At 39.7% G+C, this 26,650-nt stretch overlaps 2 protein-coding genes across 12 annotated transcripts in view; both read left to right on the top strand.

The window, feature by feature from the left end:
- TRIM2 (tripartite motif containing 2) overlaps positions 1-5,507 on the top strand; it is a 93,090-nt gene extending 87,583 nt beyond the window's left edge. For all 10 annotated transcript variants that reach the window (XM_035323511.1, XM_035323508.1, XM_035323510.1 and 7 more), the window contains one exon: positions 986-5,507. In XM_035323511.1, the coding sequence (XP_035179402.1) occupies positions 986-1,138 (153 nt within the window). In that variant the 3' untranslated portion in view covers positions 1,139-5,507. The remainder of the gene's footprint in view (positions 1-985) is intronic.
- A 3,616-nt stretch (positions 5,508-9,123) lies between these two features.
- MND1 (meiotic nuclear divisions 1) overlaps positions 9,124-26,650 on the top strand; it is a 39,737-nt gene continuing 22,210 nt past the window's right edge. Inside the window, exons 1-4 of one of the 2 annotated variants that reach the window (XM_035326327.1) lie at positions 9,124-9,242; positions 10,156-10,221; positions 11,039-11,096; positions 12,924-13,072. In XM_035326327.1, coding sequence (XP_035182218.1) covers positions 9,240-9,242; positions 10,156-10,221; positions 11,039-11,096; positions 12,924-13,072 — 276 coding nt within the window. In that variant the 5' untranslated portion in view covers positions 9,124-9,239. Of the gene's footprint in view, positions 9,243-9,430; positions 9,686-10,154; positions 10,222-11,038; positions 11,097-12,923; positions 13,073-26,650 lie in introns of those variants that run through there. The other variant, XM_035326328.1, reaches the window with a different exon arrangement.

Genomic DNA, 26,650 nt, shown 5'->3' with positions numbered 1-26,650 from the left:
AGCTCTGGTCACTAAAGCCTTCAGACTTCCCAAGAAGTAGGACAGCAGCACTGGAAGTTATGTGGTTTCTACCACAGCCTTTTCTATGCCTCATTGCTGGTCTGTCTACTTTTAGAAGTGGTAATGTCAGACCATGGACTTCCCAGCGTGACTACTGGCAAGTCTGATGGTTACTTAGACCAAGGCTCTTGTCTCCAAGTAGTTCCCAAAAAGTTATTTGATGAGTTCAGACTTACAACCTTTACTGAGATCATAGTAATTTATAATAATCATCATAAAAGAAGGTTGGAGACATGGTGGAAAATACAAAAAAGCAAATGGTCTGTATAGACCCTGAGGCAAATACAGCAGATTTTTATCATCTTTTAAAAATGTTGGAAAAATATTCTGCTTTTATGGTAAGAGAGTTGCACTCTTTTTATCATTCAAGTATTAATCACAAAATTCTTTCCTATTTGCCAAAGAATATCTAATAAATAACTAAATGTAGACATTAGTTTCACTGAATATGAAAATAAGGGAGCTACTCATGAGTTGTTCTCAGGAAGCACTGTCAACAGTGTAAACAAATTCCTGGTTTTCCCTGTGTGGGAACCTAAGATTCATGCTAGCCACAACAGTAAGATTTGTTAGGAAAACAAGGTGTTGGTTGAGTTCCTGACTGAGTTTGTTTTATTCTAGCTGGTTATTTTTAGAGCAAGGAACAGCCAAGATGCTTTTTTTTATTATGACTTTGTTGCATGTTCAATTCTTGCCAAAGATTCTGGTAGCCTTAATTAGTTCTTTTTAATAAGGAAATATATTTGTATATAAACTTGCATATTATGAAACTAACAGATCAGATTCTGTGTATATTTATTCTAGTGTATGTATGTATGCCAACAGTTTCAAAAATAAGAATAGTGGTATAACTGAAAGCAGATTTTTGTTTGCTAGTTTTCTTTTTTTATTCATAACTTTTCTTATGTGCTTTATCACCCCAAAGGTCTTTGATGGAAGCGGATCGTTTTTATCCTACATTAACACGTCTGCTGACCCACTTTATGGCCCCCAAGGTCTGTCCCTTACTTCAGATGGCCACGTTGTAGTTGCAGACTCTGGAAATCACTGCTTCAAGGTCTATCGATACTTACAGTAACAATGAGCTCTGGAGATGGATAATCGTCCACCCGTAAGCAAAGACTGGTCCCAGAGATCCAAGGCAGGATGTCTCCTACTTTGAGTTCATTTTTAATTATGAAGGAGTCTCTTATGGACTTCTCATGTTAATTTCCAAACTTAATCTTGTTTACATAGAACTTGCACCTCTTACGTTCCTCACTCAACTTTTTGTTGTAAGGGTTAATACACAGAATCCTCTTTAACTGAATTCATAGAGACAATGTGATATTAAACACAAACTGCAACTTACGGAACTGGAATTAACTAGTTAGGCAAAAAGGAGAAAAGTTCGGGGAAAAATCCCCAAAGCTATTTGAAGACTGCGAAAGGTAGCTCCTGTTCAGAGCTTCCAAATTTGAAAAAGTGTCATTGTTATGCATTATTTCACCCAAAAGTGATCCTGGGAATCTTCTAGATCTCATTATCATGGTAGGTATTACACTTTTAACATTCTTCAGTCTTACTATCTATAACACGTAGGTCCTTTTAGTATAAAGTTAAGTCACACAAAATCAGTCTAGTTCTAACTGTCAGACCTAACACAGCTCAACATTTAGCACTATGAGAATCAATGCAAATTCCCAGCTCCTGTGGGATTAATGAAGGATTGTTTCATGTGCTTGTTCTTCACTCTTCCTCTTGCTCAGTGTGCTGGAAGGACTTTGCAGAGACCTGACGTTTCTTAACGTCAAGCTTAACGAAAAGCTTAATTGTAGTGATACATTAGTGAGAGCTGAATTTCTGTATGACGACAGACCTTTTGACACCAAACTAGTTCATTAGGATCAGGGTTATTACAATGTCAAATCAATTAACCTCATGTGTGCCACTCTTTCGTATGTGTTCATTGCCATGTTTCCTTAAGGCAACTCATTGTATTAACAAATAAAAGAAATGCAGCATCACACAGGACAGAAAGCCAGAGAAGGTACCCCTATGGAGGACCTACATTATACAACCAAAGGAACTGTGGTAAACAGAGGTTGTATAGGAAAGCCAAGGGTTACCAAAGCTATTTCTTTTTACATGAGGAAAAAACACATTACAAATAAGAATGAATTTGAACCAATTCCTGAAGTCCTTCATCAAAGGGAATTTTGTTTGAGGATAAAATACGGACTGTGAGATTTGTTCTGATTTGTTTGTATGTATGTATGTATGACTGACTGACAGAAAACAATTTAAAATTCAATGTATGTTATTTCAGCAAACTGGAACATACATATGCCATTTGACAATGGCAGTACTCTGAAAAATGTCCCTCCTCCTTCCTGCCAGATATTTCTACTGTGTTCTTTGTTGAAGTATTATTTTAATTGGAAATGCTTACAATCACATGACTTGGTTCTGTTTTTAAAGTTGTTTGTTTGTTTGTTTGTTTTTCTCAAGTGTATGCTTGTCCTTTTTAAAGTACCGTTGGCTTTACTCTTAATTCTAAATCCAATGGTCAAAAGATGAATTGCTACCATAGCCTAATATAGAAACAGTGGTGCTCACTCTTAAACCTCATTTGAGGAGCTGGTGAGCGTGCTGCCAATGCCTAAAATAGTGTGACAAGTAGCATTTTTCTCTTCTAATTTTTAGGGCCTTGAAACAAAAGGGCATTGGGTCAGGAACAGGGGAATGTTTTAAGCGTATTTGCAAAATTGAAAGAAACCTTTGTTAATGACTTGTTACAGGTATTTGTCTTATTTCTAAAAGGTTAAAGTTGTTTCAACCAATTTGAGAAAAAAAAAAGAATGGTTTTTATAAAGATACGTTTGACTTGTAAAAATGCAGACCCCCAGATTCTTAAATGTAGTGTTTTCTATTTCTTTTAATTACTGTTTCTTCTCTTTCCCTTGTTTATTTTTTGCACATAAACCGATTTACAAACTCTAATGCAAAGATAAGTTTCCTTATTTCATTGGAATAAATATGTGTGTATAAGGCATAAGCTTTGGACTATATAATGCAGCTAAGAAACTGGTGGTAACGTTTTTGAAATGTTAAAAATCAAGCCTGTTATTACCAAAAGAAAAAATAGCCTCTGCTTGAACTGAGTTTGTCCTAAAATTCCTGAGATGATAGTTACCTCAGATATTATACAATAAACGTCCTATCAAAATTTAACAAAGTTGTAAATCAAATTTGATGACGATCAAGTAATTTTCTTCTAAGTGTCCTTATAAGCAGCCTTCTGACCATTTCTAACATTGGAATACCCTTAGATGGCTAATTATCAATGAACAAAGGTACATAGCATTTTAACTATATTGCTTAGCAAAAAAAAATAAGAGTTGCACTGGTTCTTTGAGAGGAAAACAAAACAAAACACAGAAACTATTGTTGCTGTCAGTTATGGATACTACTGATTGAATCTAGTTCCAAATTTGAATTTTCATAATAACATTTTACTAAACTTGCATGGCTTCCTCTAAAGAAACATTGCCAAATACTCCATTGCCAGGAACTCTGAGAACCACAGAAATCAGACCCTAACCCATATATCAAAACATATACTTAGGACTGTACTATTCCATGCATCTAGTTTACTTTGAGATTTTCAGTTCATTTGACACTGTGCTGCTCATCGGGATTTTACATAGCCTATGTCAACCCTTTGCATCCTGATGAAACGTGGAATTCTGCACACAGCCCCCTTGCTACCAAGCTAACAGCATTAGGGGTGATTTTTTTTTTTTTTTTTTCCTGAAGATTGAATAGTAGTTTGGGTTTTCCATCTTATTGATATTTTGGACATCACTAGAACAGCACTTAGGGCACTTGAAAAATGGCACTGATTTGGATTTCCTTCTAATAGGGAGCAAATGCTACAAAGTACAGTTTCAAATTCAGTGGCATAGGCTATTTCCTTCCAAAGGCTGACCTTATCTCCCACAGGAAAACTGAGGAACACGTTGCTTTTGCAGTGTGCTTTTCAAGTCAACTTAGCTAAAATGCTTGGCTTACTAACCTTACAAAGAACAACCAAAGCAGAAATTCTGTTCTAAAAAACCTGGCAGATTGTTTTCTCATTCAATTAAGTGAACGTCAAAATTGCACTACTTGATTTACTGAGTTGTTAGCATTTATTAAAGGCTTTATAGGCATTCTGCTGCCAGATTTCAGGTATAACCAAATGTTCCCTTGACTTCCCTGGAATGCTAATTGACTAGCAGCGCAGCATGAATGGTGAAAGTATGCGCTTTGTTTAACTAATCTTCAACTCAAAAGTAATCTCAAAAGGTTATCAGATCTTGTGTAATTTGGAGTATTTTAGGACAAACTAGCCAACTGTATTTTCAATGTTTTGTGAACAGAATAAGAGGATCTATTCCGATGGATCCACTACAAATAGTAGGGGATTTTTACCTAGCTTAAAACAGCAGCAACGTAGCTGAATAGGAAAAGGAAAATGGCTTAAGGCAAAGCATTTGTCTAATGTAGACAGAGAGTTATTTATTAGTAAATGCTCTTCTGTTCTGTAAAAGCTAGAGGGTTTTCAATTTTATGTCACTATTTTTTATAATTAAGGATCTAGTGTTGCCATAATGAGAACTATAAGTGCCCAATATGTTGTGTTTGTTATAAAGAAATGACTTCCAGCTGTGGGTGACAGCTAGTTATGAAACCATGGTGTACATTGAGACTTTTCTTGCAGAACTGTGAGCAGTGATTGTTTTGGTCTGTTTGTGGAGAGTGCGCGAAAGGTATTTGTGCTCCGCAGTAGGGAGGTTCCTAACTGGTTGCGTTATTTCTGATGAATGTACAGCACTTCAGTTGATGTTTGTGAGCAACACGGCCTTAACCCGGACAATTTTGCTTTGGCTTTATGACATGGGAATGCTCCCTAAGCTGCACAGTGTACGGCAGTACCCCCGTTAGAAATCTCTACCAGTTGATACGCTGCAGCTTTCCGGTTCCAAGAGTCTGTCTTTTCTCTTGAATTTTTTTTAAAGCTTTTTGTACATTCCACCTTTGTAAGTCCATTTCATATGTTTTGCGTACATGTAAGTCTCATGTAAGTCTTGCACTCTGTTGATATTCATGATGATTTTTTTTTTTTATTGGTGGTGGTGTTTGTTTTTTGTTGTTTTATTTTGTTTTGTTTTTAAATCCCTATGAGGCTAAATACAAACTTTGTCTCCTTAAGGTCGAGGATGAAAGATGCGCATCAAAGTGTTTGTGTGTGTGCGTGTGTGTAGTTTTAGCTTCCTGTGTGCCACGGTATTATTGATGCTTTAGCCGACAATAAAAATAAAAATTACTCTGTCTTGGAAATGTAGGAAAATCAGAGTCAAATGTGTACCTTTACCACGCACAAAAATTTCAGATAATAAAAATAAAGCTTGTTTCCTCTGTTATTCTCATTGTTGAGATTTTATTTATCATGTGTTTCGTACTCATTGGCCCTAAAAATATCTCCATAATGCAGCAAGATGGGTAATTTTTTTTGAAAAGGAAACTCTGATACCATAGGTCACAAGCCAATAAAACTGTAATTACTTCACAGGTCTTTAAAAAAAAAAAAAAAAAAAAAAAAAAAAAAAAAAAAAGGAGTGAAAGAGGAACTTAGATCCTCTTGGGAAGCAGGTGGGGAACTGGGCTTCCTTGTCCTCCATGTTCCATTCCAGTAATCAAAAGTTCAGTGATCAAAATTAACATTTTCATTGGAAAATGCTGCTCTTTACCAAGAAATTTCTGCAGTAAATGGCCAACTTCCTCTTTGGCCTTGCTGTGATACTTACTTGAGTCTGTGCAGAGATGAGCGCGTGATCTTTTAGAAGGAATACGGAATCCTGTTATCACAAATGAGAAATAATGTCAGGGAAAGCAAGGCCAAAATAGTTTAAAAGGGTACATATGTTCTGGGCACCCATCTTGAGATACCCAGAATCTCTCTCTTTAAGGACTGCTAACCACTTATAAATAATTACACAATCAAAACTGTTTCATTGTTCCTTAGGCTAAAATTCTCTTTCACATGCAGCTGCACCGCTCCGCAGTTAACTATCCCCATAGTTTTGCTGACAGTTCATGTGAATGCTCCCTAATTTGCACCAGACAAAAATAACTCCCTGAACTGGAACAGTCAATGTAATTTTTGCAGACAGATGCTCTCCCCAGGCACCAGCTGTGCTGGTGGAAGAGAGACCCACTGTCTGCTGCTCATCGCTACCTCCAGTTGAAGTTTCCCGACCCTCCCGTGTGTCAGATGAATGTGAAATGCCCCATTACCAAGAACCTAGTAGTTAAGCTACTCATTTCAGTGAGTTAGTAAGTAGTTACTTCAGAGGTCTGCTAGCAAAGCTGTGGCAGAAGTGATCACTGCTGTAGGGCCAGCTAGCATCTCCCACCGGGTCAGATGTTTGTAGGGAGAATGCCTGTTCGCAGGCTGGGAGCCCAAACACTTGCTTGAGCATGACATGAGAGAGCAGATGCTATAGACACTGCCCTGTGTGGGTTACTCGTGGGTCACGTTGCCTCCGGATGCCCGGCTACGTCCCACTGTTGCCTGCTGGGCCCTCAGAGGAGTTGGTATCATCACCGATGGGCAAGTGGCTCCCAGGGCTCCCTTTCTCTTCCAGCCTCCAGCTCTACCGCAGCATCTTCTGGTGTCAGTCATATGGATGCCATGGAAGGTAGCCCACAGCACTTAGGAGGTTTGCTATTAATTTTCTGGAATTGAATTCATCTGCTAGTCAACTTGAATTCCTTCCTTCTGTTCAAAAAATTAGCTCATTGAAGACTGCCCTATAGTGTGCATATCCAAAAGGAACAAAACCAAAGTAGAACAGACAATTTTTGTTCTCCTACTTAACCTTCCTGCCTTCCAATGCCACTGTAATGCCTTTTCAAACAGTACTTATGAATGTAATTCAATTACAGAATTTTAAGAGCAAAATGAAGGAGTACAACTTCTATCTATCTCATGTAAGTATATTTTAACACTGACAAAGCAATGGGATATTTCTCCACCTCAGATTTCAGGAACTACAAAGCTGTTGCAGCTAGTGCTTAGACATCTCCCTCAGACACCAAGCACAGAAAATTTCAGCCCAAACTGTTAGAACTTGAGAAAATCACACACATTAAAACAAATTTCTAATAGAAAAGCAGTTATGTGCCAGCCTTCCACAGCATTTCCATCCATTGTTGTTTTATATTCAAACATTCACATTTAAACATTCTGAAGCCCATAAAAATGCCAGACCTTTCTGTATGTTAAGAGTGGTTCTTTCACACTTTATCCAGTCATGAAAAACAATCGTCACTGGACAGAGCAGGAGATATTCCTGTGTACTTTCTGTTTGGGACCTCTTCCAGCCGGTCATCTTTCAAGCTAGTTAGTTGTAATTAGAAGACACTGAGGCCTGTTCAGATTGCGTGCCCCTCTGGAACACCCTCCCCTCGTGCTCCTCCTCATCTCCCTGCAGCATTTTTAGCTCCGACACCCACTCTGCTCCTCGCACGTGTTGCTTAGAGAAAATCCACACTGCAACAGGTGCTTTACAAGTGCCTCAACAACCTTTTGAGAGCAGCTGAGCTGGGTTTCATCTCAGGCTGTGAAGGAGCAGGAAAGGGCCCGTGTCCTGGGGGAGAGAAGGGCCCAGAGACAGGAGGGAAGCAGCTGCCACTGGGAATGTGATGCACAAGGAAGAATAAAAGAAATAAGCGGCTTCGTATTTTGTATAAATATCGCGCTTTGCATTGATAATGTCCTTTTTAACATGCATTTCATTTTTAGCAATACACTGGTGCCCACACTGAAAAATTGGATCATTGCTAGGCCTGTGTGGAAGAGAGCTTCAGGTTTCAGGAAAGGGGGCACTTCATAAAAGCGCTGAAAAATATTTATGGGACTACCTGAACATTTCAGCTGGCATGTTTTTATTTGCCTGAACTTAAACTCTACAATTAGTACGGTAGATAGAAACCTCTTGCTGTTACCACGCTGAGCAATTTCTCAAGACTGCTGTTGCCAAAGGAAGGCAATTTACAGCACGACTAATAATTACAATGAAGTGTAAGTAGTTAAAGTTGTTAGAACAGTCATCGCGACAAACAACCATTTCAGCAACACCAGATGTGCCCGAGACCTTCACTTCCATATGTTGAGCGGGGTTTCATTTCCCCACATCCTCCCTCACCAGGCTGTTTGTGTGACAGGGGTGGTTGTAGGCCCCTGTTAGTGTATTTTACGTTTGCTGCTGGGCCTGGGAGAAGAAAGAAGACATGGTGTGTATGGGGGGCTGCATAGTGCAAAGGCCACAACGCCTCGTCTTGGGGGTGTCACTACCTGGAGACACACAGCACGTGTCCTGCAGGCTTCCAAACCCATGGCTGTAGATAGAGATACGAAAACAAGGTTGGAGCCAGCGGTGGTGGGATTTTAAGTATTTTTAGGCTCTTTATTGTGGAAGTGAATGAATTTCAGTATTACAAGGATATATCAAAGATATGGCAATTATATCTGTCAAGAAAATTGCACATTCCACACAAAATATAAAATGGATGTGTACTGAGAAGTATGGGAAGGGTGAGCGTAACCTGTCGTAAAGCCTGGGCAACGCCACGTGGGGAACTTCATCAGGGCCCCTACATCTCAGCAGGCTTTGTGACCTGCACCCGGTGTAACTGACAGCTTGCCATGGACAAAGTCTGCCTCACCTGCCTACAAGGGGATGTGATTTCAGGTTTAAAAAAATAATAATACAAAATTAACAAACAAATGTGGTATTTTAAATAACTAAGGTAAGTGATAAACTGCTTCGTGGTATTAAAATAGAGGTGGATTTGTTGTACAGCTGCTTTATTCAAACACTCTGTTTCTCGGCTAACTCCACAAGGTGCAGAAACCAGGACGTAATTTTACACGTGTTTTGTTTTTTTGTTTGTTTGTTTTTTTTCCTTTCCCCTCCGCGATTTCATCCAGCCGCGGTGCCGATGGCGCCGCTGACAGGAGCCGGTGGCGGTGGCTGCCCGCGGGGGGGGGGGGTCCGGCCGGCAGGCGGCGCTGCGGGCTCCGCCGGCGGCTTCCCGGCGGGCCTTGCCCTCGCGCTGGCGCCCAAATCAAACACAGCCCGGAGGCGGCCATGGTAAGCGGCGGGGCCGCCCTCCTCCTCCTCCTCCTCCTCCTCCTCCTCCTCCTCCTCCTCCTCCTCCTCCTCCTCCTCACCCCCGCGGCGCCGCTAGCGGGGCGGGGGCCGCTGAGGGGCGCGGGGCGGGCAGGGGCCGTTGGGCGGGTAACGGCCGCTGCCTGCCGGAGGGCGGCCATGGGCGGCCGGGTGGGGGGGGAGGATTGGGAGAACATAATAATGCTTTTTAAAAATATAAAAAATGCAGTTAGTGAAAGAAAATCCTGGCTGTCTGTGGGAGACTATATCCCGACATGACCATAGCCTAATATTTCTGCCCTTTGCTTCTACTTCAGTCCGTGCTCTTTGCAGCTTGGTCACACAGCTACGGAGAAAAGAAACGGAAGAAAAACAGCTTTAAAACCATGATCTTGAAAGTAGACAGCTGAGTGGGAAATTTGAAGACCTAGTAACTCAAAATGTGCTTTATCACCTTTCACATTAGTGTCTCCATAACACAAGGTTAAATATTATATTATGAACACAAATATTATAAACACAAAAAGCAAGGGACAGTCATTCTTATCTTTTTAAGAGCTATTAAACATTTGGGAAAGCTACTGAGACTAGGCATAAATACACATTTAATCACGTTCAAGCAAAATAACAAACTTTGGCTATGCCAGGAAACCTCGAGGCTTGAGCTTGATTCGATTGCATGAAAGGTGGCCTCCTAACGTAGAGCACGGCTCCAACAGCTTAATATATTGCAGGTGGGTCAGCTTGGTGTAACGGTTCTTTGTGAAAGCCCAGGGTTAGTGGTAAGGTATATAAAAGGATGGCAAATATAACTTAGAGGTATGTAGGTAGGAATTCTGAGCAAATGTTATTTATGCAGACGGCAGAATGTTTTTTTTTTTTTTTCCTGTTCTAGTCCAAGAAAAAAGGGCTGAGTTTTGAGGAGAAGAGAGCTCGCATGATGGAGATCTTTTTTGAGACAGTAAGTCACTTGCTTAAAGTTGTCCTGCATTTACATCCAGGGAAGATAGGCCCTAAAAGGAGGTTAATTGTAGATGAACTGTGTGTATACATCTGCTTTTCATGTATGCCCTATGTCATCGTTGTGTAAATTACTGGGATGGAGCAGGATCCGTGTAACTTTGGATCAGGTGGCTGGTCCCCTGATGGAGCCGTGGCATAAAGATGTGCAGGTGTTGTTAAATGCTCAATATGTGCCCTTTTCTTGGGGCAAAATCTTCTCATGTTGGGTATGTTACCATAAGAGCAACAGCGAGAGATTAGGAAGGATCTCACTGAGTTTGAGAGGTGGGAGAAATCTCAGTGTTACGAGAGATCAGAGCAGGCCTGAAAGGTCACTGGGGAGAAGAAACCTGGAGATCCAAAAAGCAGACCTACGGGTATACTGGTGGGATACGTACAGCGTGATGCTATTAAAACAGTTACTGTGACCTTTCAGTACCTGAGCAATGCAGTGCAATGCATCTGGTGCAGTCTAACCCTGACTCTGTGCCCTCAAAGGGATTTTCACCCAAATTTAGGCAAAATTTGGTGACTTTGGTGACAAAGAAAAAAAGTCTCGTTATTTTCTTGGTACTCTAGAGACAGCAATAGTCTTTTTTTAATTTTTTTTTTTAAATTTAATTCTATTGAGGGATATACATCAAATTTCCCTAGCAAAACATAAACATTCAGTGTATTTCCTGCTTGCTTTTGTTGACATTGCTTTGGTGTAAAAACCATACAGGCCTGGATGGTGCTGTCATTTGGATCTGAAGTGTCTTTTATGTTTTGCCCAGAAAGATGTGTTCCAGTTGAAGGATATAGAGAAGATTGCTCCAAAAGAAAAAGGGATTAGTAAGTATTTACAAAAGTTTTTTCTCTTCAGCCATTAATTATTTTTTGGACAGGTCAAATTGTGTAAATTTTCCTGGTTGTGGTCATAGGCTTGTGATTTTAATAGTAATGGGAAAAATATCTGGAAAAGCAAACAGTGGTCAGTGGCAAGGCTGCAGAAGTAACATCAACAGAATTTTCCTATCATGATTTGCTAATGTTTGCATCACTTATATTGGATGATAGTGCCAAAATTAGAGATTACTGAGATGCCACAGCTACCTCCGAGTGAACCACTAAATGGGATAGGATTTTTCACAGGTTCTGACACCCAGCAACTGGTGGCTTTCATTCTATGAAATCATTATGTGTACTCGGGCAGAGAGCAGACGATTTACATCTCTGTCTGTAATGTCACAAATGTCTTAAAATGCTAGTCCAATTGTACATGGTCAATGTTTTGGTGAATTTCACCATCGCCACCCCCCTCCCCCCAAAATGGCTAGGTGGCTGTAAAGGGAAGGGGTTTGTCTTTTCAGTGGAAGCATTCCTGATGAGATTGTTGGTTTTCAATTAGATCCATTATGATTTTTCTTATGCTGTTGAGGTGTTTTATATAGTCCTTCTTTTGCTTTCTTTTGTGTTCACTGGTGAAAGGGGGAAGGAGAGTGGTGTTTGTGTAGGTGCCACAGCCCTTGATTAGTGTATCTGTGTGGCACTGTGCAAATAATGGCTAAAGATGGTTGGTGGGAGAAGTGCAGACATACTGAAAAACATTGCTTTGCCATATTCACATTATGTCAGCAGCTAGCAGCACTCAGGCATCTGAAGAAATGTAATGCTTTCTTGATTGGCTTGTCAAAAAAACTGTTGCGTGTTTAGTTGCAATATGCAGGAAGAGGATGCAAAACAGTAAGTACCAGCATTGGAATTTCATATTTAAAAATACAGAGTGTCTAACACCATTAATACCTTTGAGGAATCCAAATTCACCTGGCCTTTGAATGTGGAGGCATTTAGTCACTAAACCGAAGTCCCAATTCCTCTAAAAAGAAAAAAACTTGGACCATGGAGATGCCCCTCTACTGCCTACACTGGCATTCAATGTATAACTTCCAAAAGGTGGGGTGTTTCTGGTAAGGGGTCCCCATTAGACCTGAAACTGCAAGTCGGAGACTGAAAACTAGGAATTAGCTTGAAGGCATTTGTATTTCCAGCACTTGTGGATGATGAAAACTACTTCCCTTTGCTGAAATGGAATAATTCTTAAAATGGTGGGTTGTACCCCACATTTGCTACAGAATGGACAATTCCTGCACATATATAACGTTACAACGGCTTTCTGTATTGGAACTGAATAAAATCACATGTAAAATCTGTCTCTCGTGAGCCTGTATGCAGGTGGGTTTAGTGCCTCTACGGCTGTTTAGTGCTTTGGTAAGCATGGCAAAGTGAGATGTAATCACAGTCCTAATCAAGAAATTATAAGTGAATCCATGTTATAATTACGATGGCAAGACAACTTTTCAGATGCCCCCTCATGCGTTTGTCACGCCATTGTACTGTAATAAGCATGTATATTTGGTGATAGCTGTGAGCGGTTTACAAACATCTGGTAGCAGACTGTACTGAGTAGCAGCCTTTATGTTGAAACCGCTGATTTCAAAGGGATTCATTCTTTGAAGTGAAGCATCAAGCAGGGTGTCCTCTTGGAACCTTCCAGCTAGCTGAAGTTATAGTAAATTATTCTCACAGATGACTGTAGATGGTATCTAACTGAATTAATAATTCTCCGTGATTCTGTGGAGGTGCCATGCAGTTCTAATTTGATGTTTTTGTTTTTATTAGCTTCAATGTCAGTGAAAGAGATTCTGCAAAGCTTAGTTGACGATGGCATGGTGGACACTGACAGAATTGGAACTTCCAATTACTTTTGGGCTTTTCCAAGTAAAGCTCTTCATGCCAGGAAGCGTAAGTTAGAAGAACTTCAGTCTCAGGTAAATTGGTTTTAAGGAAAGTACTTGGTGGCCAGAATTTATTCTTATACCCTCTTGCTCATCTCACTTGCTCTCATGCACACATACACCCACACACATAGCCCTAGTTTCCTGTGGGAGTCATTTGGCAGGCAGGATAGGATATTCTGTCTTGTTATCTTGATAGCACCCCCAGAAAAGTCTTGGAAGTCACTCTTGCTGGAGCTTGAGAAAACCTTTTGCCACTTGCTGCTGAAAACATGTTATTTGTGATGGAAAACATCATTTAAGGACTTCCTTTAAATAATTAGGCAACGTATGCTTTTATCTGTCTTATATGGCGTAGGCCATCATGTGGTAATGTTCTGAAAGCCAGGAGGGGTCTGAAATGGATATCCCAAGTAAATGTGGCAGTGGTTTCTACTTAGGGCCGTTGTTCGTTCACATCTGTTCTTATTGATAGCTTAATTAGTGTGCACTTTTATAATCCAGTCCTGCACTTTTATTAGGAGAGAATAACAAATTGCTCGCTCATGTGATCTCCTGCAGAAGAGCAAGGCATCTTTTGTTGCAACGCTGCTGTTCTTTTGATCTGGCTTTACTAGTTTTTAGGAAGTGTCTTTCTTGCTTCTCTTAATTGGAGCGGGAAAGCAGATGTCTGTTCATCGGTTTGTTTGCAACTGGAGTAAATGATAACAAGTTCAATAAACTAGTTTTATGGTCTTTATTGTCTGCCCAACAACCCCGCCAGCTTTTCCCATGCTTATTTAGCATTATGTTCATTCATCAAAGAATCAGCTGAATTAATGGAAAATTATTTGTAGCATCTGGGAATTTTTACAGACACTTCAGGCATAGCTCTGGTGTCATCATTGCTCTCGTATGTCAACTTCAGCTATTTCGTCAGTGCTGCAAATTAAATGTATAAAAACATGCTTTTTTCCCCAACATGAATTGAAGAAGTATTTTGTGAATCTGAAGTCTTATTCACCAAGATAAAGTAAAAAGTCTGATCAATGCAGTTATTTAGTAGCTGAAGTTCCTTCTGTCTACATATAGTACGAACAGCTGGGAGGTAACCTTGTCAGCTGTCCCTGGCGATGCTGCCACTGTTCGTAAATCTTTCATGATTACACTGAAAGAGTCCATTCCACTGCTCTCTTTTAACCAACATAAGGTCATTTCCACTTGCCCTGAGGAAAGGGCAGTTTAATTACTGCCCTGGATGCTCTAGACAGGCATCCCAAGGTGTTTTGTGTGTCTGCTTGTGTGGATTTGGCAGAGGGAGGGGAGTACCCATACTCTGTCACATGCCTGGTGCATCTACTCCAGTTTTCAAGGTTAAGAATGAGACTTGTCAGAACTTTTGGCTCCTTTTACCATATTCACAAATCTGTGTTGCTTTTGTGAGCTGGTGATGCCTTCAGGGGTCTGCAGCAGTAAGGAGGAAGCACTGTGGAAGGTTGCACTCCTGATCATCACTAACTGGGACTGTGTGGAGACAGCCTTCCACGCAGGTGCTTTAGATGAGTTGAAGAGTGCTGGTTGAGATAGCTGCTGCGGTACTGTTTGTGTCATCAGAATTATTGATTCTTTCATTTCAGGTTCTGCCACTGCTCTATTTTGGGTACCTTTCTCAGCATCTCAGATGATCTGTTGGCATTATGGATATAAACTTGTGTGTACTTGTTCACCAAACACCCGAGTGCTACCATCTTGTTGAATGCCAATGGTTTGCTCATGGATTCTTTCTGGTTTTGATTGAGTGACATACTGTAGCCAAGTAGCTGAATGATGGAACTGGTGTTTGTCTTTGCCCTTGGGCCCAGTCCCTTCATCAATTTTCAAGATAATTGATCAAGAAGGCCTCTAGCATACCGTGATGGTTATCTTCCTTTGAATGCCTCACAGAATGTGCATAACATGTTCCACTGAAAGTATCCGGGGGTTGTCTGCCAACACGTTGTGCTGCCTTAAATGTACTATTACATTATTAAGCATAATACCATCTATTATTATGGTATTATAATAGTCATGCAGTTAGCGTAATGTTATTTTATGGTTATTGCTGTTTAGAAATAAACTATGCTGATATAAACAGTTTCATCATACTAAAAATGTTGTAGTTGAAAGATGAAGTTTTGTTACCAGACCCTATTTGCAAACCAAGTCCTACTCCTAACCCACAGGCTTCCTGAATTCTCTTTAAAACATGTTATGAGCCCTTAAAAATACTTTCATTCATTACCTTGCTTTTTTGATGAGAATGGAAATGTTTCAGGGGAAACAATTTTCAGTAGCCAAACCTTTCCCTGTTGACACAGTGGAAGGGTGGCACTTCCATATGAATAGCTCTCAGAACATTTTTACAAGACGATAAACGATCCTGTCTGTGGGCTTAACTTGGCTGTAGTTAGTGTTTGTATTATTCTCGATGTGAACACACGCACGTTTCCTGAAGGGTTTCTAAATCCAGTCACCAAGTATCACAAAACGTCCTGTCAGAACATGTAAAGCAGAGGGAAGGAGTAAGCTGTTGTACCGTTTCTGCTGCACGTTGCCTGTCTTTGATCATTCCCATGCACAGCTTGTGGTGTGCTGTGAGACGTGTTTTCTTTCTGCCTCTTGTCCGGATCACTTCTTTAACTGCTTCAGTTGGTCTCTTTCTTCAGCAGTTACAAGCTGGGTTTGGAGTGCTTTACTTAAAGCAGAAGTTTAAGAATCCAGCAGTCTAGTTCATCCGCAGTTAAGGCTTTAAACCTAGAGGCAGTACCTTTATTTGCTGAGGGCATGAGTAAATAGCTGAGGGAAAGGGGTGACCCCACATGCTGAACTGAGACATTTGAAAATCATGTGGAGGAACAGAACAAGCTTCTTCGTAATGCAAATTATCCTGATAATTTGTGGAGCCTGGGCCTGTGTTTGACTAGTCAGGCCTGCTACAGCACCTTTGGACTGCAGACATGGGTATTTTATAACGGTTTAGTAAAGCTAAAGCTCATAGCTTACTGCATCTGACAGAGTATGCGACTGTGGGGAGTCTTGAAACAAAATTTTTGATTCACTTTTATAGTGATTGTTGAGCCACACCCCAACAGAGAGACAGTAGCAGAGAGGTCTGACTCACTACTCCTAACAAAGGGTATGCCACGTTTGCCTGGGTGTTTAAAAGTTACACCTCACGGTTGTTGTGTATATCCTTGGTTTTGTTATGTTTTGTTTTGTTTTTCTTTCCAGGAAGGATTTGTTACGTTTTTGGTGTGATCTCCTTGTGCAGAGAGAGGGCATTTAAAAACAATGATTGAATTCAAGTTGTTTCTGTTGGCTTAGCTCTTTTTTCCTTGTTTTTCAGCATGCTGTTCTGGGGCATGTGTTTGGAGAGGGCTGCAAACCCCTGAACGGGACATAGATGGCAAATCCTGTGCTGATTTCATTAGGATTACAATCTTAGTGCTGCTCTCTAACCCAGAGTTACTATTTGGGCTTCTTCCTGTTTTTCTGAAAAGCAATAACCACAAGTACCTTTGCTTTGTGTAGCTTCTGCTGCACTTTTTTTTTCCTCCAATTGCTCATAGAGTAAGAGTTGCTCGGTAGGTCGCTATGGATTTTGGATTGATTGGCTGTGCAGTTGCACGGCTGCTCTTAAAAGGTTTATGCCTTCTTCCAGATGCTTGTTCTTCACCTCACAGTTATGCTTATGCAGTTGGGAATTGAACCATTGAAAAAGACAGTGGGATGTGCATTTTGGTTAAATCAGATTGTTCTGCAGGTCTGGTTTATTATGGCATCAGTACAGCTATGAGATGGTAAACCAGAGCAAGGGTGTGAATTGAGAAGTATTGATTAAACAAGGCTTGTAAGTGGAGAACTTTTTAATGGAACTCTACCTCTGTTGAGAGAACTGTGGAAGCTTTACTCAGGGGGTTGGTTCTTTTCCTTCTGTAAAAATAGGTGAAAGGATGCAGTTTTATTCTTTATCAATATTCTCCTGGCAGTCAGTTTCTGAAGTTTGAATTACTTATGTTCAATTATGTTTTGACAAAATGAGTTGTTTATTCTTGGCTTAGCAATACTGGAAGCTCAGGGGTTTTATTAAGCTAACACGGAATGTGACCTGTGCAGTGTAAGCAGGAAGATCATCATCTGAGGATTCTTCTGCCTTTTGTTGATTTCATAGCATGCATAAAATGAGGAGATTGGAGATGAGTAACCCCGGCATGTTACCCACAGTCACATTCCATTTCAGTTGAGAGTTGGTAATATATTGCATACATACTGCATGTTGGGTTTGTGTGTTGTTCTGCTGGACGTGCTGCTTACTGAATGGATATGACTGCGAAGGATTCGTTACTTGCTGAAGTTGAGAAGGCACATATGCAGCAGAATCCTAACAGCAGTTTTACTGGGAAGGAAACAGCATATCTGTGAGTGAGGCAGAGAGACCCTTCTGATGTAACCTTAGCATAAAGAGATTCAGCTTAGATTTTCTTTCATTTATTCTTCTTTCATTATCTATGTCTTTTGTAAAACCTGTGCAATGGTATTGTCTGTTTTAGATAAGGTGAATTAATTCTTGCTTGCATTTGCATTATAGTGGCTTGAGTTAAGTATTAATTAATGTAACTGGTAACACTGAGGTCTTTGAGAGTGGACCAGGCTGTGAACCACAACCCTCAGAAGCTGTAAGGAACGTCCCACCTTTCCAGCACATTGTCTACAGTAGACGTAGTGACCTAGGGGTTCTCTACTTGAACTGCCCAGGACAGGTTTAGTACTTAGAGTGCTTAGCTTAAGGGACCAAGTTCTTCAACAGAGATCTTGCTGTTGTTAGTGTTAACTATTGACAGTACTGGAAATACCGTAATTTAGTAGTTTGGGGAAACAAGAAGTTTACTTCCTTTCCCCAGTCTGCTTTTGTGATGGTTCATTTCTCTCTTCAGTTCAAAACAGTTACTTTCACCGTTTTATTGTCAATCATTGCAATTTATTTCTCATAATGTTGCTTTCTTTTGGGTTCTTCTTCTGTGTTCTTAGGGTTTGCGAGGGCAAATTTAACAGCACTCTGTTATTGCCGCTGTTTGTTCTGAGGCAGAGACTAGGATGGTATCATCTCTTACTGCAACAAAGATTAATGAAAATCTTTTCAGAGGAGAATATTGGATGGACTTTCTATGCTGGTCCATGACCTCAGTTCAAGATACACATGATCAACAGAGACGTGGGGAGAGTTTCTGGCAATTTTTCTTTTTCCTCCCACTAAACATTGTATTGGGCAAGTGTTAGTTAAGATGGAAGAGATTAGTTGATGTTTCATTCCTTAAATCTCTGCCCTAGGGTTGGTAAGAGGAGGGATTTTCACTTCCCATGACTCATTTATTGAGCCTGGGGAAGAATTTAGAAGTCAGTGTATCCTAACCCACTTTTGGCAGTTAGTTTAAAAAAAAAAAAAAAAGAAGTAAGCTCTTCGGGAATGAACTTGTTGAAATAGAGTGACTTCACATGTACTAAATTGTTTGTATTTAGGAACACTGAAATATGAAAAGGGAGGATTTAATGCATTTAAAAAAATACTTGGGGAATGCTATATTAGGAAGCGCTTTTTTTAGGAATGCACATTGTTTGAAAATAGTTAATGGAAAAAATAATCATATTGGTGAGTAATCTGGCTTGAGGCCTCCTGGAATATGTTTGACAACTTAGCTAAAAGGAGAGAACCTTATTTGTTCAGAATGCACACAGAATATTTTGGGTTTTAACCACCAGATAGTTTGGTTTATATCTATCCTTTTTAGCCAGATATGTTTTTCCTCCTCAAATATTGTGACTGGGTTACTGCATGGAAGGTTTGCTGGATAGTGACCGCCTGAGGCCACTGGCTGAAGCAAAAGAAACCTCTGCTGTCCACATTGTTTCGGTCTGAGCAGCCTCCTCCTTGACCAACCGATCGACTGGGTTGTCAGAGTGCCTCCACGCAGCGCTGAGGCTGATCCCTGGCTTCATGTAGCTACAGGTGCTGGCTTCAAGGCCTCAGTACTGAACCGAGGTAATGCCCCAGCAGACATGGTGGGTGCCCCGTGAGGGGAAAGCAACGGCCTGATGGTGCTCAGGTCATGTTGCTGACAACCAGGCCCTGTGTACCATGGCTGGTGTTTTGGCTCAGCCTGTTGGAGCTAGGGCTGTAAAGAAAGCTTTTTGCATCACTTCTCAATGGTATCCTCAGTAAATGCCATGCCAGCCTTCAACAGAGCTCCTTGGATCTCTTGTTCAGTTCTCAGTCTCTGTCAATGGCTTTGAATGCAGGGTCTCCCAAGATGTGCAACACCTCTGGAATCCGTGGCCCGATCCTCTTTGTAGGGCTGTTCATTTTGTTTATCAGATTCTCACGTTATAGTTACTTGAATAGCTGTAGTAACAGAATAATTCAGTATGGTTTTAAAAAATACTTTTCTCATTGAACGTAAGGGACTTGCATGAATAAATTGTCTTACACTCTATTGTTATCTTAAAGTTTGGTGAAATACCTTCTGGAAAGCATAGGTCTGTACTTTTTGTATGATTTTTATGGATGTTAGGGTAGCGTACTGAAGAACTGTCCTTTAAAACCAGAGATTTACATCAGTAGTTTTGCAACTAATGTGTGCGAGTTATGTTAGAATGATTCATTTAGACATTTTTCTCTTATGTGTGCTTATAATTTTGTTTTATTAAGTTGCGGAAAGCATACTAATTTGTCCCTTTCCAGGAAAAATAAAAGTCTAATTGTTGAAGAGTTCTCACTTTAATGCCCATTATAAAATATATGCAGGATCCCAATGTGTTGATTAAGCAGTTGTGGTAGTCTTTCCATATCCATGCTGGGCTTTCCTTTTTCCCCTTGTATTTGAGGGCAACCAATTTAGGATTCTACATACTTATTTCTTTATTTTTCTTTTTGTATTGGCCTGGCCATTTTGACAATCATCAGTCCCAGCCATCTGGGTGATTCCATTCCCTTCTGGCTTGCCTTTTTTTTTTTCCTTCTATTTTTTTCTGGGTAGTGATGATTCTCCCAACAGAGGCAATTAGTGGTTTTTCCCTATTTTCAGCCTTCAGGCTTTCACAGACCTATACATTTCCTTTGAAATAAAGGACTAGATACATAAAGAAATGTACAGCTGTGGAGCTGGTATGGTGTCTGTCTGTCTTCTTCATACCATCCAGTGGGCGTTGTAGCAGTAAGAAGTATCCTAAAAGCAAGTGTCTGAGAATCTGCGTCATCTAAACAGATAATATGTTGATTGCATTATGCTCATTCATCTGCTGATCCTGTAAAGCTTCTTCCATGAATCAGTCTCCTGGAAGATGCTAATAGATTTTTCTTTGTAGCAGTTCAGGTTTTTTCTTAGCTATTTGCATCCTGATTTTAAGAAATGATGATGCCTTGAAATGATTCTGAATTTACTAAGTCTTAAAATGTCTAGCAGAGAATACTCTTCTAATGCTGTAACTCATTAGAGCCTTCTGGATTATGCTTAATGGCATGCTACAAAGCCCTGGAGGGTATGCTTAGTTACTGCTGTCATGGCAGACTTCTAAAAATACGGTGCTCTGGAGGCTTCTGTTAGAATTAAGCAACCTCATAATTTGGTGTTCATTAGCAGAATTTCATGCTTTTTCTTTTACTAGCCGTTAATATGTAACTAGATTGATGGCAACTGTGCAGTGTAGGTTTTCTTTTCCTGCCTCCTTGGTGAGCATAAGCTAAAATTGGCATGATTTAAGAGCTTTTTTTTTTTTTTTTTTTTCCTGAGCTGGCTCTGTGGTACCCATAAAGACTATAAAGTAGGCTTAAAGGAGGAATCCTATTCTTAAAAGGGATGTATTGTTACTGTGTCCTGCTAGTGTATGTTATATATTCATTCTGCTATAACGGAGTAAAAAATACTAGTATTTTTTGACTGTGTTCTATGAAACTGGATTTTTTTCCGGTTATGTCTTCACATGGTTTACCTTTCCTATTTGAAGAGGCTTGCACACTAGCTGCTGGCTCAAATATATTCCTGATCCCGACGTCGCAGTGAAACTGTTCATCTGAAATGCAAAGAAATTGGGAATAAACACAGAACACTCTTTCCAAAAGCCTTGTCAAATCTGGCACAGATGCACCCCTGTGCCTTGCATATCGTGAGTGACAGCTCAGCATATTAGCTGAAACCCAGCATCCTGAGAAAGTTTAAAGGCTTAGATGTTGCGTACTGTGTGGCAAGTGTGTCAGTTTGCCTCTGCTATAAGGCCAGGAGCATCCAACTTGGGGATAAAGCAGATGCAGTACTGCCTTTCAAAGCTGGGTTTGATGGAGGTGGTGAGTTGTAATCTTATTTAATTTGAACTTAGACTTCCACCTTCAAATCTTGTAATTTGATTAATATAGTGTTTTATTTAATTCAGAAAATGAGCACGCATGCAGAAATAAAAATCCTATCATGCACTTATATTTGAAGTTTCACTTCATAGCATTTTTCTCTTCTGGAGGGAATGAAATAGAAAAAAAATTATTCAGTACAGTGTAAAACCAAACGTGTGAAGTCAGTTTGAAGCAGAGAGACTTTAGGGGAAAAGTCTTTCCTGACATAGTCATGCAGCTAATTGTTGTTGAACACATTTTATTTCCATCAAAGACCATTCATTATGTCTGGGATTTGAGATGACTTGGTTATCTGTTTGAACATTGCTTATTAAAATGGAATAAAAAGTGAATATGCAAGAGTGCTGTCAAAACTCTGATATTTGATCACAGAGGCTTTTTATTTTACTGTTAATATCTTGAAGTAGAATTTCAGCTTTTTAAAAGTTTTGAGGTTTATTTTGTAATCTTTACGCAGGACTTGAGCTGAGGGAGTATCAGATGAATATTGTGTTTTGACTCAGGACTCTGTGCTTAGTCCCTGAAGGCATTGTCAGCTGGTTAGGATAGCAATTTTTAAAAGCCCTTTGGGGATAAAATAGAACTTTTTTCTTTTCTTACCCTGTCTTTCTAACGAAAAATATTTTTCAGTGTCTCATCTCCTTTGAACAGACCTGCTAACAATCGCTTTGGACTTTTTGGTTTAGTAAATACACCAAGGCACAGTTACAAGCATCCTTCATGTCCAGATTATTAATGTTTTCTCTGTTTCTGTCAGTCGCGTTGGGTGCCTTTTGGTTCTTTCAGCATGTCTTATTAGATCGCTTGCTTTTGTGAGGCAGGGTTGAAGACTGAGGCATTTCTCCTTGTTCTTTTTTTTTTTTTCCTTTTTTTCCAGGTTGATTTGGCATACTTGGTATCTGTATCTGAGAGGACAGCCATCTGCCCCTCAGCTCATTCCAATTACGCCAGCTCTGAAAGCAGCCAGCAAAATTCAGTTGTTTCATTCAGCACAACTGTGTCTTTCACTTTTGTGTATTAAAGGGGTTGGCCTGGAGTTTTTTTGTTTTAGTTGCATAACCAGTACTTACCAAATGGTGTTGCAAATGAATAATGCAAAAACCATAAACTCGTGGCAAGACATCTTCTATGAGTAAACTGTCACTTAACATTTAGGGCAAATCTAAATGGATTTTCCATCTAAATGGATATAAAATAACTGAATTAAAAAAAAAAAAAACTTTTAAATGTACAGTGGTGTACTGTATATGAATGATCTTTAAAAGGACTGCAATTAGCAATGTAAGATTTGTATGTGGATGGGTGAATGTTCCAATGGAGGCAGAATTCATCATTAATTTCTTCCATGTATGGGACCCATTCAATTTTCTTTAACCAAAAGCAATTGCAGGCTGGACTCATACTCCACGGTACCTTCTGAGAACACAGACATACTTTATTTACCATGGGATATACAAGTTTTTATTAGCATGCCAAATAAATCAGGATTATAGGCCTAAATTTAATCTTGGAACACAAAATGGATTATGTTTGTGGGAGGGATGAGTACATCAGTATTACCCACATCAATACTAGTGCAAAACATATAAATACTGCTTATGAGCGCTGAGACCTAACTCTAGAGTTTTTATTTATTTATTTTTAGGATCTTAATAGTGCTTCATCAGACAGTTATATGGAGTCAGATATTAGTTCAGTTAGGTTCCCCCAAAAAACTTCACTTAGCTTGAGTTTCTTATACTTAGATCACTGACATAATTTATAATCCAAAGTTTAGAAAAATACTCGGTGATTACCTATATGTTAATTATTTTAAAAGATACAACTTGCAGAAGTAAAAGCATAACATTTTAGACAAAGTTTTACTCACTTAAAAGAATCAGTGCACCAGCCTTTCTTTTTGAATAGCAATATATCTTCTGGGGTTTTAAGCCTCCTTTTTCTCCAGAAAGTTGTATTTTTTCCCAATCTTCAGGAAGTTTTTGAACTGATTCTTTCAGAAGTTGCATTAAAATTGATGTAATCTTTTATGGTGAAATTTGTAGCATTCGTAAAGAGAAGAGAGGTCTTCTATTAAACATTTCTCCAGTATACCTATAATTCAGTGTTTAAGAAAAAAAATATTTAACTACAGAAATATGGTGGGCTGTGATTCACCTCTTTTTTTCTAAAATCTTCTGCTAATCTCTTTTATGGTGTTCCTGTAAAAATCTTACTGTCTATTCTTTGATTTCTGGATTAAGTATTCTTATTCTGTGTTGCTTTCATCTCTGTGCTTGCTCTTGCCTGTATTTCTTTAACTATTGCGGTCTCCCAGGTGCTTCTCATGTGCTCCGAGTCCCAGAAAACATAGTTCCCTACTTCATATTGTTTAAGTGACTTGTAATGACCTGGGGTAAGACCTTACATGTTCCTTTTCTCTTCCTTTCATAATCATATTAAAAAAAATAATAATAAAAAAAGGAAAAATAATTTAGTTGTAATTATGTTGCAAGTGTATGCTTTCTGTCTGTGCTTCACTGAAAGCGCATAACATCCCTGACTCTAGTCCCAGCAGACCTGGGGCCTGCCCCATCTTCATTCCAGTTGACTGCATGGGGTATGTGCAAAATGGCATTTCAACAGTGGTGTGCCTGTGGCCTTGGAGCAGGGCAGGACTGACAGTGCTGCAGGTCGTGGTGGATACTCTCTCTCCTCTACTGTGAGCGTGCTAGTAGCATGATCGATGAGCCTGATATTTATTTCTGTGTGTTTGGAGGCCCTGGCAAGAACTGATGTAAAAAGTAGTTGTATGTTTATTTTGTGCAGTACTTCAGAAAACAATTCTGCACGTTGATGTGCCTTTCTGTTTTTTAAGTTTTATTGTTTTAGTCAACAGCAATTGCTGAGTTGTTGCTTTTAATGGAGCGCTGTGCCTTTCTTGTAACACAAGGCGTCTGTTTTCAATATTTTCAGATTGTTCTTTGGCTTTTAATCTTTGCGTTTTTACTCTCTCTATGCTATCAGTCTTTTTTTTTTTTTTTAATCTATCTTTAAAATCTAGAGGAATGCTTTGAAGTACTTTCTCTCCATGCCTTCTGTCAATTCCACTTTTTTCAGTGGTGAATTAGATTTAACATAGGACAGAAATACACTGCTCTGCTGCAAATGTCACCCCAAAACTCTCAGACCACTTTTCTGTAAGCTAAAAGCAAACGGCGCTTGTCTCTGTCCTGAAACAAAGCATATACAACTTCAAAATTCAAGTAAATAATTTAGCAAAGTTATGAACAATTATAAAATGGAAGTCTTGAATACTTCTATAGTGCCATAGTTGAGTGGTGCACACAACAGCAGTAATTTTTTAAATACCATTTTGGGTTGTGTATTTTGGCCATGAGAAAACTAAGTGGCTGATATTTCTCTTTAAGACCATAATGACAGTGGGATAACATCTGTGAACACTCTCAGCGGTTAGCGTGCGAGACCTCGGTTTGATCCACATCCAGTGTACATACGAGGGCCTGCGTTTGCATGGCTGACATCAGGTTTGTAGATGCTTTAAAGCACTACGAAGACAAGCTACATGCTTGGTGGGACACTGGTGGTTGCAGTGGTTGAGAAATGAGAAACCAGAAGGAATACAACCAACAAAAATATTTGCTGGAGAATAAAATACCAATAGTGTAGAGCTAGAGCCCTATCAGGCAAATTTTGAGGAGAAAGGATTGAAACCTGCTGGTGTTGTGTGTCAGGGTTAAACGTTCCTCTTCCAAATGTACATCACTGACTTGCCACAGTGCAACCCTAGCAGTGGTGCATGCATAATGTATTATAAATCGCCTGTGCACATCTAATCTGTATCCCTTGACACAAACCAGACCCCCAGGCCTGTGATGGGAGTGATGGTTAGCATCAGCATGTAGCACTTTACACGTGCAAACTGCTGCACAAATGTATAGCTAAATGCTATGAGTCCCTTGCAGAGCAAGAACGAGCATCCTTTTGGGGGATTTGGGATTGAATTAGTGTCAGGGCTAGGCCAGTGGTCAGTCAATTGACCACGGAGGTCTGTAAAATTAAAGGAATGACTTCCCAACTCTCCTCTATTATAGATGTTAATTACCTCATTTATCTGCCTTCTTGCAGGTTCTCACTGTGTTTTGCAAACCGTGAAAATACTCTTGTGGAATTTTTTTCCCCTTGAGTTTTTACTTTAATTATTTAGTGGTCTCCCCCCCACACTTGTTTAAATGGTTTTCTGTGAGATGAGTTTTTCCTGCTTTCTTGTATCTTGCTTAATCGTGTCCTGGTTCTGAGGAGGTCTTTTTGAACAGACAGGCTGGAGACATGACACTTTACAGTGTAGCAGAAAATCTTTCTGCACTTATTTTCCACATCTGATGAGTTACACTTGTGGCAGAAGGTTGTTCTTGTGTCAGACCTGACACATGTAGAGGGGAGGTAATAAGTAGCTTTTCCTCCAGATCAATCCCACAGCTATTGGCAGGAGTAAGACTTCTCTCAGGGTGGTTAATGTTCCTTGAGAAATTATTTGTCAGTTCACTTGAAAAGCGTCTCATGACTACTCCAAGGATTGAAATCTTCCAGCTGCTACCGTGCTCCTTTATAATCAGACCTTTCTACAGCTGGTGAGTGGGAAGGTGAGTTGCTTTATTTGGCCAGATGTGATCCTCTGCTAACATACATACACAACATTTGCAGATTCTGCTTTTTTCCCTGCTTAATGCCCTGTAACCTGTCATATACCATTTGCCCTTACCTGTCACTTAAGTATTGTATCATCTGTCTTCATCCTTCCTCCATCTGACTCCTTTATCCTTGTTAACTATCTCTCTTTCTTTCATGTGCAGTTATTTTCAGCCGTGTTCTTGCCTTTTTATCCAAGCCTTCCTGTTTCTCCCATCCTCACAGATTCCTCACACAGACCCTGGCCATCTGTTCTTCGTCCTTTGCATTCTCATCCTATGTTTGTTTTTTTTCAATCTCTCTTCTTATTCCGCAGTTCCTTCCCATATCTTTTATTGTCATAGGAACATCCACTATGACTTCTAAATAATCCATAAAGACCTGTCCCTGGTTTCATTTTATTTTATAAAAAGGAGAAATTCTAGAATTCTTGATTGTGAAGACAACATATAAAAAAAAGAAAAAAAAAAAAAAGAGAGAAAAAGATCCCATAAGATATTAAAATC

The sequence above is a fragment of the Oxyura jamaicensis genome, chromosome 4 (assembly GCF_011077185.1).
Source record: "Oxyura jamaicensis isolate SHBP4307 breed ruddy duck chromosome 4, BPBGC_Ojam_1.0, whole genome shotgun sequence".
Lineage (NCBI taxonomy): Eukaryota > Metazoa > Chordata > Aves > Anseriformes > Anatidae > Oxyura > Oxyura jamaicensis.
The sequence above is the reverse complement of the archived record's forward strand: the minus strand, read 5'-3'. Positions and strand labels throughout refer to the sequence as shown.